Here is a 12,773-nt window from a genome sequence, read left to right on the forward strand (position 1 = left end):
AGAGAAACAGTGAAAGAGCGAGAGAAAAGAGAGAAGCAGAGAAAAGGGAGGCAACGATGAGATTGTAAAAGAGGGTAACACAGATAGAGAAAAGAAAGAAATGAGTGTATGATAGAAAAGCAGACGAGAGCAGGGTAGAGAGACGGGCTTGTGTGAGAGAGGAAGATAAAAGACAGGGTTACAAAAATGAAAGAGAGAGGTGGCGACTGGTGGGGGCGTCTGAGAGAGAGAGGGGGTGAAAAGAGAGAGGGAGTGAAAAGAGATAGAGAGAGGGAGTGAGTGAGGGAAACGAGCAGGAGAGGACGGGAGCGAGCCTGCCAGCACAGGTGCGATGGGCGGGACCTGCGGACAGCGCAGCGGATTGGCTTGACCAGACTGAGGGCGGCACCTTCATGAGGCTCCTGGAGTGTGGACCTTCGGCTGTCTCAAGCTCACTCTTTCCTGCGTCGGACAAGATGAGGCCAGACACCTTCCTCGCCTGCCTCCTCTTCCTCGCGGTCCAGGGGACGGCGTGGCAGCCGACAGAAACGTAAGGTGCTCTCACCCTGGACTGTCTGATTCTTATATCACACCTGCCAGTGCATAGCACTCCTCTTATGTTCCTCCCTATATATATATATATATATATATATATAATTTTTTGAGTTTTACTTTCGCTAGCACCTAATCTATATGTTACTCTAGGTCTGTAACATTCCAATCCTGTCTCTGTATCTGTGCACGTCTATTTACCTGTCTCTATATCTGTGCATGTCTCTTTATCTGTCTCTGTATCTGTGCACGCCTCTTTATCTGTCTATGTATCTGTGCACGCCTCTTTATCTGTCTCTGTATCTGTGCACATCTGTCTGTGTGCACATCTCTTTATCTTTCACTGTATCTGTGCACAACATCTCTTTATCTGTATCTGTGAACACCTCTTTATCAGTCTCTGTCTCTGTGCACATCTCTTTATCTGTCTCTGTATCTGTGCACATCTCTTTGTCTGTCTCTGCATCTGTGCACGTCTCTTTATCTGTCTCTGTATGTGTGCACATCCCTTTATCTGTCTATGTATCTGTGCACGTCTCTTTTTCTGTCTCTGCATCTGTGCACGTCTCTGTATCTGTGCACGTCTCTTTATCTGTCTCTGCATCTGTGCACACCTCTTTATCTGTCTCTGCATCTGTGCACATCTCTTTATCTGTCTCTGAATCTGTGCACATCTCTTTATCTGTCTCTGTATCTGTGCACGTCTCTTTTTCTGTCTCTGCATCTGTGCACATCTCTTTATCTGTCATTGTACAAGTGCACATCTTTTTTTGTCTCTGCATCTGTGCACACCTCTTTATCTGTCTCTCTATGTGTGCACGTCCCTTTATCTGTCTCTGTATCTGTGCACATCCAGCTGTCTTTATGCACGTCTCTTTATCTGTCTCTGTATCTGTGCACACCTCTTTCTCTGTATCTGTGCACATCTCTTTTTCTGTCTCTGTATCTGTGCACGTCTCTTTTTCTGTCTCTACATCTGTGCACGTCTCTTTTTCTGTCTCTACATCTGTGCACGTCTCTTTATCTGTCTCTGTATGAAATTATCTCTTTACCCCTCTGTAGCTGCAAACCCATCTTTGCATCTTTGTGTATGTTGTGCTCCCCTAAGTCTCTCCTCTCTGTCCACATTCAGTTATGTCATTACCCCTCTCTCTGTGACAGGCCATTAGTGTTTGTCTGTTTATCTCCCTTCTCAGCATCTAGGTTTTGTTAATTTATTTATTTTTGCAGTTTTTTTATAAAGCATTGATTTGTCCAAAAGACATTCGAGCTCTTTACAAGAGAGGAGGAAGTAAGTTCAGGAAGTAAGTTCTGGTTACCAAACATCATAAAACCACCTATCTATGTAAGGGAAACAAGGAACAGGCTGTTCATACCAACAGTGAGGTTACTGGATCATACGTCAGTAACTATTAAGGTCAATCAGCCCCAAGCAGCCAAGAGAGCAGAGGGAACAAACATTCAATAACCGCTAAGACAGGTCAAGTGAACATAGGGGATGCGAGCAACGATCCTCGCATTAACCAAGAAGGCTCTCACATCGGAGAATGCTGAGTTGCCTTTCGAATGCAGACAAGAGTTTGTGAAGGTCTGGGGGAGGGAGTTTCAAAGCTTTGCTGCGCTACCAGGGGATGCTTGTCGCATGCAGTGTTCTTGACTGAAAGTCAGCGGTTCGAGCGGGAGGGACTCAGTACTTCTTAACCCTCATTGAGCCCCAGAGACCACAGGTTTTCCTACCAGGTAGTGGAGTTGTGGAGGACTTTATGAGTAATGCATGTGATCTTTCATTGGGCTTTGCATCGATGGGAGGCTGTTGCAAAGAGCGAAGAATAGGGGAGACGTGGTCGAATTTCTTCTGGCCTGTAACAAAGCGGGCTGCTCCATTGAGCGCTACTCTCAGAGAAACTAGGGCCCATATTTATACTTTTTAGCGCCGCATTTGTGCCGCTTTTTGACGCAAAAATGGCACAAACTTACAAAATACAATTGTATTACGCAAAAACGGCGCAAACTTACAAAATACAATTGTATTTTGTAAGTTTGAGCAGCTTTTGCGTAAAAAAAAGACGCAAATGTGGCGCTAAAAAAGTATAAATATGGGCCTAGATGTGATTTGGGGAGACCAGGGAGGAGTAGGTTAATGTAATCTACTCTGAAAAGAAGTAGTGTTCAGGACACAGGTTTTAAGTCCCGCTCGTGAAGGAGCTGACGGAGGCTCCGAAGCAGCCTTAGTTGATGGTGCATTCTTTGACCATTGCTCATATTTGCTTCTGGTGGTCTACATGGTGGCAAAAGATCAAGTTCAATGATTGGGCATTCTCCACAATGGCTGCATTGCACTTCTTTGAGTGAAGCTTTTCAGCTACTCTCTGATGGGGAGGTTTAATTTTTTTGAAGAGATTAGTAGAAGTTCAGTTTTAGTTGGATTGAATTTTAAATGATGGTTAGTTATCCATTTTTGGACCTTCTCTGGGATGGAGGAGTAGAGACATTCAGGGGAATATATCATCAGAGTGATCTGGGTATCATCTGCATATTGATAACAAAGGATTCCTAACTTTAACAAAATCTCAGCAAGAGGTTCAAGATATAAATTAAATAGAGTTGGGGCGAGGATAAAGCCCACCGGGCCCTCTGTTTTGGGTCGGTTTGCCCGAGACAGAGCTTCCGATTTTCATTATATGTGAATGATTAGACAAATAGAGGTCAAACCACTTTAAGATGGTTTCATTGATGTCCACCTGTTCCTTCAGGATGCTGATCAGCGTGTGGTAATTGACTGTATCGAAGGCAGCTGAAAGGTCCAGGATCACAAGTAGGCCTGGGTTCCCTGAGTCTAGGAGGCAGAGAGAGCTTTCGGAAGGGCCGTTTCTGTACTACAACCCTGCATGTAGGCAGATTTTAAAATGTCAATAAGGTTATTGTACTCGATGTAGAGCAATAGCTGTAATTCCACTTAGCCTGCTAATACTTTACCTAAGGAGAAAAGTGTTCAAATCAAGTGAAAGTTCAGGGCATTGGTGTAAAATTTGCCCACCCAGGGTATCCACAACATGTCAAACATTGGGGGCCACAGAGGGAGCACCAAGGCCGCTGGAGCCCCTGTCAGCTCCCCAGCCAGTAGCCATCAGAGGTCCCAGAAGGAGTCAGCTATGACTTTATTGTGGATTTTCAGGGGCACCCACAAAACCCCTTTGTAGAGGACAGGCAGGGGGACCTCAAGGACCCCACAGCACTTCCAGCACCTCAGCAAGCGCCCATCCTGGGTGCCAGCCTGTGCAGTCTCCATTACTTTGCTCTGCAGGGGTGGGAGCAGCTCTTTTCTGTGATCCCACCTGGATGAGAGTAAAATTGTGTTTCCTGCCTAGAATAGTGCAGGCAGGGAATGCCTGCAGTCTCCCAGGCAGCAAACAGCAGTGTCCAGGGGAATAGGGTCCAGGGACAATGCTTGGATTGGGCTCCTGGGGTCCTCTGGGGAGGGTCTATTGCTCAGGAAGGGGGGCCTGATGTCTCCTCCCCTAAAAAAAACTGGCCAATGGCCTATGTGAGACTTGGGGATAGGGGTCGCATTTCCCTCCTCTAAATTTAAAAATCAGCCCAGGAGATGAGGTCTTCAGAGACTTACAATGTACGGGGAACTGGGGATGCACGCACACTCCCCATTAGTAAAAACACCTCAGGAATGAGGGATGGAGCCCCTGTGGCCATAGAAAGCTCCGGAGATGGGCTGCATGCCTCTCCCACATAAAACATTTACTGCTCCCAGGAGATGAGGTTCTTGGGGCATAGTTTTAAAAAAGGGGGAGCCTGTCTTTTTGTTATTGGCACCTCAGACTCGCTGCAGATTTGCAGGGCTGATAGAAGATTTGTTTTTGACTTCTGGTGAGGCTCCCAACCCCTCACCAGGGCAATATGTTTTTTTTTTTACTGTTTTGACAAGGGAGGGGGCTCAGTCCCTGAGTCTTAAAATGGCTGCTCGCACATCAGGATTGATGTTGTGGCATCCAGTTTGATCCACGGAACCCTTACAGCATGAAAAATATATATTTCTTGAACATTAATTTGTCAAAAACTACTATTACTAGCTTTCTGGGCCAAGATCTAGTTGGGAAATTCCATTCAGCAGGTTTTGCGGTATAGCTGTTCAACTTCCCCTTCGAAAAATGCATTGGGAAAACATGTTTTCTTGTCCCTCACTTGATGGAGCAGTCTGAAAGTTTTGTGAAGATTTGTCATATGGCTCCATAGTTTGGAGCAAAACAAAAAAAGCTTTTCTTCTTGAAACGTTGTCGTAACTATAACCACTCAGTGACGACCCCCACAGGGGACTTTTTTTTACAAATACACATATATGTATGTATATATATATATATATATATATATACATGGGTGGGCGGAGCTCGTGGAGCTCTACTTATTGGAATCCTGCGGAGTTGGTAAACAACTCCGTGATATTCTGTGGAGTTCCGCGAGCGGCAGAGTGCCGCATGCCCTGAATGATCCCAATCTCAAAAGCACTAAGCAGGGCTGGCCTTACATAGATCTGAGATCGGCGCATTCAGGCCAGGGCAGGCGGCAACAAAAGCTGCTATTTTCAGGCCTCTTGTGCACCGGCCTGCACCACGTGCAGTCAGTGCACACAAGGCAGGCTGGTGCACAAGAGGCCTGAAACAGCAGCTTTCGCTGCCTACTGCCCTGGCCTGAATTCAGGCCAGGGCTGTTTCAGGCCGCTTGTGCACTTTAAAGAAAAAAACGAGGACTTACATGAGTTCTCCCAGGGGGTCCGCATTGCTAGCGCCATGGCCTGGCTCTCTGCCTTTCTCTTCTCCCGGTGCCCAGAATCTATTTTGGAGCTGCCAGCGAGCAGCTCCACTGATGTCGGGCGAGTAGTGGGCACTGCAGCACCAGTTATGGGCCACACAGCACAAGCGCAGACTGTCTGCGCCTGCACTGTGTGGCCCATAACTGGGCTGCAGTGCGCATGTGGTGAGCTCCGCTACACTGGCAGGGCTAGCAGAGTATTCGGTCGGACTCTGGGTGATAAGTGCTAAAAACTCTGTTAGCTCCGCAAGTGGAGCAGAGCTTGCTGCCCACCACTATATATAAATTCACTGGAAACAAAACAAAGGTTACAGGGACGTTATAGTTAGGCTCACTCATACAAAACCATCAAAATCCAGCAGTTGTAGTTAGAGTTAGTTCAATTAACTATACCTTGCAACCTAAGATAACTATAACTCGCATCCCCGCCAGGCACAGTTTTTTCTTCAATAATTTGACTTCTAATGTTTAATTAAATAATTTTATTGACATTATAAAAGATGTCATGAGTGCTGTAATATCTGGGGTAATGAGCAGTGCATGGGGTGAACCCGAATTATAGTTATTTTAAATAACTCTAACTGCTGGATTTCAGTGGTTTTGTATGAGTGAAATCTGAGCCTAGCTATAACGTCCCTGTAATCTTTGGATTTTTCAGTGAATTTCTATTTTTTTCATTTCACTTCCTAACTATAGCACCCCTGTCACATTTGTTTTGTTGAGTGATATTCTGTGGTTTTTAATGGTATTTCCTAACTATACCATCCCTGAAATGTAGGTGTGTGAGGTGCTGTGTGAGTGGTTGTGTGGGTGTGTAGGTGGGTGTGTGGTGTGTGAGTGTGTGTGACTGGCTGTGTGGGTCTGTGAGTTGGTGTGAGATTGAATGTGTGAGCAGGTGTGTGAATGGCTGTGTGTCGGTTTGTGAGTGGTTTTGTGTGTCTGTGAGTGGGTGTGTGAATGGCTGTATAGGGGTGTGAGTGGCTGTGTGAGTGATTGTGTGGGTATGTGAGTGGGTGTGTGGAAGCTGTGCGGCTCTGTCAGTGGGTGTGTGAGTGGTTTGAGGATCTGTGACTGGGTGTGTGAGTGGCTTTCTGGGTGTGTGAGTGGCTGTGTGAGTGATTGTGTGGGTATGTGAGTGGGTGTGTGAAAGCTGTGTGGCTCTTTCAGTGGGTGTGTGAGTGGATTTGAGGATCTGTGAGTGGCTTTCTGTGTGTGTGAGTGGTTGTTTGGGTGTGTAAGTGGGTGTGTTAAAGCTGTGTAGGTCTGTGAGTGTGTGTGGTTTTGAGTGTCTGTGAATGGGTGTGTGAGTGTGTATGGGTGGCTGTATGGGTGTGTGAGTGGGTGTGGGGGTGTGTAAGAGGTTGTGTGATTGCCTGAGTGGGCGTGTGAATGGCTGTGTGAGTCTGTGAGTGGGTGTGAGAGTGGTTTTGTGGGTGTGTGAGTGGGTTTGTGAGTGGTTGTGTGGGTGTGTAAGTGGGTGTGTGAGTGTGTGAATGAGTGTGTGAGTAGGTTTGTGAGATCTCTGAGTGAGTGTGTGTTTTATTTTAAATTGGGGTAATCAATCCGAATCTGTGAGGATCCGGGTAGGATCCGCTGCTTCTCACTTGGTAAAAAGAAAAGTTTTTTTGGCAATTTCTTGCCCATGAGGGGTCCCTAACAGACCCCTCCATTTATCCCATGGGATCATGGTACTTCTACTTTGACCGCTTCTATCACTTCTTATCTTTATTTTCCCTGCTGGTAACCGAGCCCCACTGAACAAACTGGCAGCTGCAACTTTCCTCTCAGGTTGCAGCCAGCCAATCACAACATTGTGGTTGATTTGCGAATCTAAGGAGGATCAACAGAGGATCAGCATCCCTATATATGTAAATTTGAATTTCCTTTACTATCTCAAAAACTACTGAACAGATTCACACCAAATTACAAAAAGGTCGCTTTCTGGACCAAGGGCTATTTTTCTGCCAGATTTGGTGAAAACCCGTCCAGCAGTTCGGCCACTATTCTTGTTAAAAAATCCCTATGGAAATTACCATTGAGAAAACATGTTTTGGAACCCAGCTTGATGGATCACCTTGAAACTTTCCAGACAGCAGCTGACGTGAATGTCATATTTTTTAGAACATTTCGTGAAGATTTGTCGATTGGTGCCAAAGATATAGGCAAGTAAAAATTGTTTTTGTATGGAAACTAGGTCCTAACTATAACTACATAGTGCCAGTAATATATATATATATATACATACACACACACACACACACACATATATATATATATATATACACACACACACATATGTGTATGTATATATATATATATATATATATACATATGTGTGTGTATATATATATATATATATATATATGTGTGTGTATATATATATATATATATGTGTGTGTGTATATATATATATATATATATATATATATATATATATATATATATATATATATATATATTCACACAAAAAACAGGAACGAAGTAATGTTATAGTTAGGCATGATAAAAATACTTGTTTATGTTTAAACATTTGAAACTTACTGAGAAAAACAAAGGTTACAGTAAAGTTACAGTTTCATAGAACATATCACAAATGATGTAATATGTGAGGTCATAAGCAGTGAACATTGTGAGGGTGCTGGCCGGGGGGGCTGCACTGCCCATGCTATGTGCATAGGCAGTGCAGGAAGCCCCCTGCACCCGTTCTCTGCCAGCCTTTTCATGGCAGTGCTCCCGTCATGAAAAGGCTGGTGAAGAACATGGTCGTAATCCCGAGCAGCGCGGCCCTGGCGGATTAAGACCACCACCAACCTCCAGACCGCTGGGATCTCTGATCCTAGTGGAGCTGGCAGGTCCCTGGTGGCCCGAGCGCCAGGGTTGTAATGTGGTGGTCGGACCGCCACATTGACAGCGGTCAGACCGTCACCGCGAGTCTGATGGTCTAGTGACACCCAGGCTCATAATGAGGCCCTATGTTTTTTGCTTTTTAGATTTGTGTTATTATTCCCATTATTTTTCAATTTGCACTACAAGATCCACAGTGCCTCATTATGGGCTAACTGGCTAATTGTATAAAAGACAACATTGTGAAACGACTCCCCAACCGTGAAAAAGACCATAAGGGTCGAAACAGGCCAGTTCAGTTGTGTTTCTTTTTCTTAACTAAATGATTATCATCATATCATCACATCATGGAGTTTGATGCATTCTTCTTTGTAATATATATATATATATATATATATATATATATATACACACATAGTGGTCACCAGGTATGTAGTTATAGTTAGGACTATGTTTCCATAGAAAAAGCGTTTTTTGACTTGCCAATATCTTTGGATCTTTGGTACAGTTTGATGAATCTTCAGACAGTTTTCCCCCAAAAAAGTGTGCTGATGATTCTTGGTGCACACAGAAAGTTTTGCGGTGATCTGTCGAGCAAGGGCCGAGAAAAAGTGGGGATAACAAATGTTGCGTTTCCCATGTTAATTCCCATAGGATCTTTAGACACTACTACAGCAACAACTACTGGATGGCACCATACCAAATTTGGCAGAAAGTTATCTTTTGGTACGCATGTGTATCTCTCTGGCCAAAAAATGTGTATCTCTCTGGCCACAACAACTTTGTGAAGGTTAAGAGCTTGTGCACTGCACATGCAGAGTTCTGATTAGTTGCCAACGCTTCAAACCAGGAATTATTGGCAGATCTCTTGGGACTCGAGTCCCACTAAAAATGTGAAAAAAAGGAAAATGGGCCATGGGTATGGAAACCCTGACCTCTTAGCTTTGGTGGTGGGGTCCCCGAGGGCCCCACAGGCTGAAAAGCATTTTTTTACTTTTTTTGTTGCAAATTCTCAAAATGAGCTAATTTATGCCAAATTGTTTTTTAAAAAAAACAAGCACAAGCTCCCGTGCTTGTTTCTGTGAGGTCCCGCCTCCCCGGGGTGTTCATGTAATTATGAGCAGGGGCTGTGCGGCCCCCTCTGGAGCCCTGGGGCCCACCACCTCCCCGGGGTAAATGTTCAAAAAAAGAAAAAGGGATACTTTTCGGACCCCCGTGGACCAACGCCTCCCTGAGGATATTTTATTTGTAGGGGGACTGTGCTTCTCCCCCCGAGGAGCCACTGATGGCACTTGGGGTGGCGGTCCCCAGGGTCCTCCTATGTCCCGGGGTGCCCCCTGCCGGGATATAGCTGTTTGCTGTGGCCTGGCTGCAGCTTTGACAGCTGCAACCAAGCCACAGCAAACACTTGGCTCGCTGCGAGCAGAAGTTTCCTCTGTCTCCCTGCCCAGGGAGATGCAGACAGGGGGACAGAGGAGACATTGCTGTTACAGAGATGGAGCTGCTCTAGCAGCTTCCTTTCTGTGATAACAATGTTGGCTCACATAGGCGGTGGGGAGCCAGAAGGGACCTTGGGGCTTTTCAGGCTCCCCAACAGTCTCCAACATTGTGACTGGGTGCACTGGGGGTCACCCAGGGCACATGGCCGGGCCCCGGGGGATGTCTTTCCCAGGGCCAGGAGTGGCCTTGGGGAGGGGTGCCACACTGCCCCTCTCCGCCCCCCAAAAATAATAATTAGGCCACACCCTGGAGGTGGAGTCCCCAGGACTGAGATTGGCCTGGGGAGGGAGGCTGTGTGCCCCCCCTCCTCTAAAAAAAACCAAATAGGTAGGGCAGGCTTTGGGGAATGGGGTCCCCAGGGTTGAGATCGGCCTGGGGAGGGGGTCAAAGGGTCTTTATTTAAAAATAAATATTTAGGCCAGGCCCTGGGGGATGCGGTCCCTGTGCCGAGATCAGCCAGGGAAGAGAGCTGTGCTCCCACCACAAAAATAATTAAATATTTAGACTGTGCCCTGGGGGCCTAGATCGGTGTAGGGAGAGAGGCCGTGTGGGGTTGGGTTGTTATAGGGGTTGGATTGTTATAGGGGTTGCCCACAGGGCCTGGCCGAAGGTCATTTGCGGTGGTGGTTGGATTAACATGTAGTAATGAAAATTCATTTATGTTAGACAAAAGTGGAAATTCACTGGAAAAAACAAAGGTTACAGGGATGTTATAGTTAGGAAATAGAATTTAAAAAACTTTAAAAATTCACTGACAAAAAACAAAGGTTGCAGAGACGTTATAGTTAGGTTCTTTCTTTAACAGCTATTAAAGGTTTGTATAAAGCCCCCAAATCCCGGGTACGCTTGGCTGGCCTAGAATCTGACTTCACACCTATTTCTAGAGGAACGAGGCAGGGTTGCCCTTGTTCTCTGCTACTGTTTGCACTGTATATAGATCCCTTCTTAAGTAAACTAGAAGAGTGTGTAGATATTAATCCAGTCATCTGCTATGGAGAGAGCTATAAGGTGTTGGCGTATGCGGATGATGTGGCGGCAGATACAACCAACCCAGAGGAAGCAGTTAAGGGAATTGAAAAGCTGGCCGAGGTGTTTGGAACATACTCCGGCTATAAATTAAATAAGGACAAGACTCAAGTTATATGTTCAGCCCAGACTATTATCAGGGACAAGCAGGTTGTATCTGACACCGTATGTTTGGGGTTAAGAATAACTGGTGCAGTTAGTCAATTAGTGGAGCAAAACATGGCCCGATGTTGGCAAAAATTAAAAAAGATTTAGATAGGATACATCACTTACATTTGTCTCTTCTGGGTCGTTGCAACATATTAAAAATGAATATCCTGCCCAAAGTACTGTATCTTTTCCGTGCTATCCCCCTGTAGTTCACCAAGAGTTGGCTGCCCAAGCTGGAGAGTATTACAAGCAATTGCATGTGGGGATATACTAAATCAAGAAGGGCTCTGAGATATATGACTCTGTTAAGATTCCGGGGCGGGTGAGCTGTCACCCGTTTTACATTATACTATTATGCATGTGCTCTGCAGCAGATGAATGTATTGATTACTCGAGAAACGGAGGGGTGTTGTTATACAGAGTCCCCTTCTATCTATGAAATGTTTTTGGGTTCAGAGGTGCAAAGTTGGCTCCAGAAGCACATAGAACCAAGCTACTATAAAAAAACAAGATTCAAGGTACTAAGGGCAGCCCATGTGATAAGGCTTCAATTGAAGCGGTGGTGTTCTATAGGAAGGATAAATGGTTATACACCAATGTCAGCTCCCCCGCTTCTTCCCTCTATTTTCCAAGGTCCTATAGTGGACATCTGGAAACAGCGAGGGATACACAGGATTGGCGACACTGTTCTCAAATCATTTACTGAACTGCAGGGGCAATATGAATTACCTCTAACCCATTTCTTTAAGTTCTTTCAAATTCTGGACTTTCTCCATTGTCATAAAAGGGAACTGCCCCTTACAGATAAGGTCCCAATAATAGAAGCAATTAGGCGTAAGGAGAGGAGAGGGGAACTCTATAATTTGTTACTAGATAGTCAGACGGATGGTCTGGCGCTTCAGAAGGAAAAATGGAGTATGCGTCTTGGGAAAGAGGGAACTTGGGTTGAACAGTCTCTGGATCCAGCTCAAAAACCCAACATTATAAGACAGTATTTTATTTGTATTATACGTTTGCTAAGGTTTGCATGTGGGGTGGCTCTGATGGTAAATGTAACCGCTGTGGGGAGCAGGAGGCGGACATTACCCATGTGTTCTATCCATGTCCTAAGCTGAAACCATTGCTAGAGGCAAATGAGCGGTTCCTTGGGGTTATTGTCAGGGGGCGTGTTACTCTTACAGCGGCTCTAATATTGTTGGGGTTGGTGGATCCTGCAGAGGCAAATGGGTGCATGAAAAAGGAAAAATATTTTCTGTTTATGGCCATGGAGATATTGCGGCTTTGTATTGCCTCAGACTGGATATGGGTTGAGCCCCCAGCATTTGAAAACTGGAGGGCGAGATTACTGGCCACCCAAATTCTGGAGCTGAGCTTATATAGGCTCAAAGGGTATAGGAAGGTACATTGGGGTGAGCGGATCTGCTCAGCACTGAATAAGTGGTCGGGAGAAACTATGGTGTGAATTAGGGGTATTAGCTGGTATTAACTGTTTTTGTGTGATGATATGGCATTTTGATATGCTTTCCGATCAATGTCATCCTGTATGTTTTTGATGTTGGATTTTGTTCTGTCTTTGCCTTTATTTTGTGTTTAAGATGTAATGCTGCCTTGAATAAAATAAAGAAATTCAGTTCTTTTAAGTAACTATAACTTCCGCCCTAAGGTAACTATAACTAGCGCCCTCGCCATGCACTGCTAATTACTCCAGATATTACAGCAGTCATGAGAAACTTCTATAACATCCTTAAACGTATTAATGAAACATTAGCAGTCACATTTTTGAAGAAAATCCTGTGCATGGCAGCAAAGAAAACAATTGCACTTTTTAAAACTACTCTGTTGGTTACTTAGGTCACTGTCTTACACCAAACAATATTACGCCTAAAGATGATCTAATTAAG

At 45.0% G+C, this 12,773-nt stretch overlaps 1 protein-coding gene across 1 annotated transcript in view; it reads left to right on the forward strand.

The window, feature by feature from the left end:
• Positions 1–278: 278 nt before the first annotated feature.
• Positions 279–12,773, forward strand: part of LOC138303656 (alpha-2-macroglobulin-like protein 1) — a 182,941-nt gene continuing 170,446 nt past the window's right edge. The window contains exon 1 of the mRNA XM_069242960.1: positions 279–529. Within this exon, the coding sequence (XP_069099061.1) occupies positions 393–529 (137 nt within the window). The 5' untranslated portion in view covers positions 279–392. The remainder of the gene's footprint in view (positions 530–12,773) is intronic.

Source organism: Pleurodeles waltl, chromosome 7, assembly GCF_031143425.1.
Source record: "Pleurodeles waltl isolate 20211129_DDA chromosome 7, aPleWal1.hap1.20221129, whole genome shotgun sequence".
NCBI lineage: Eukaryota > Metazoa > Chordata > Amphibia > Caudata > Salamandridae > Pleurodeles > Pleurodeles waltl.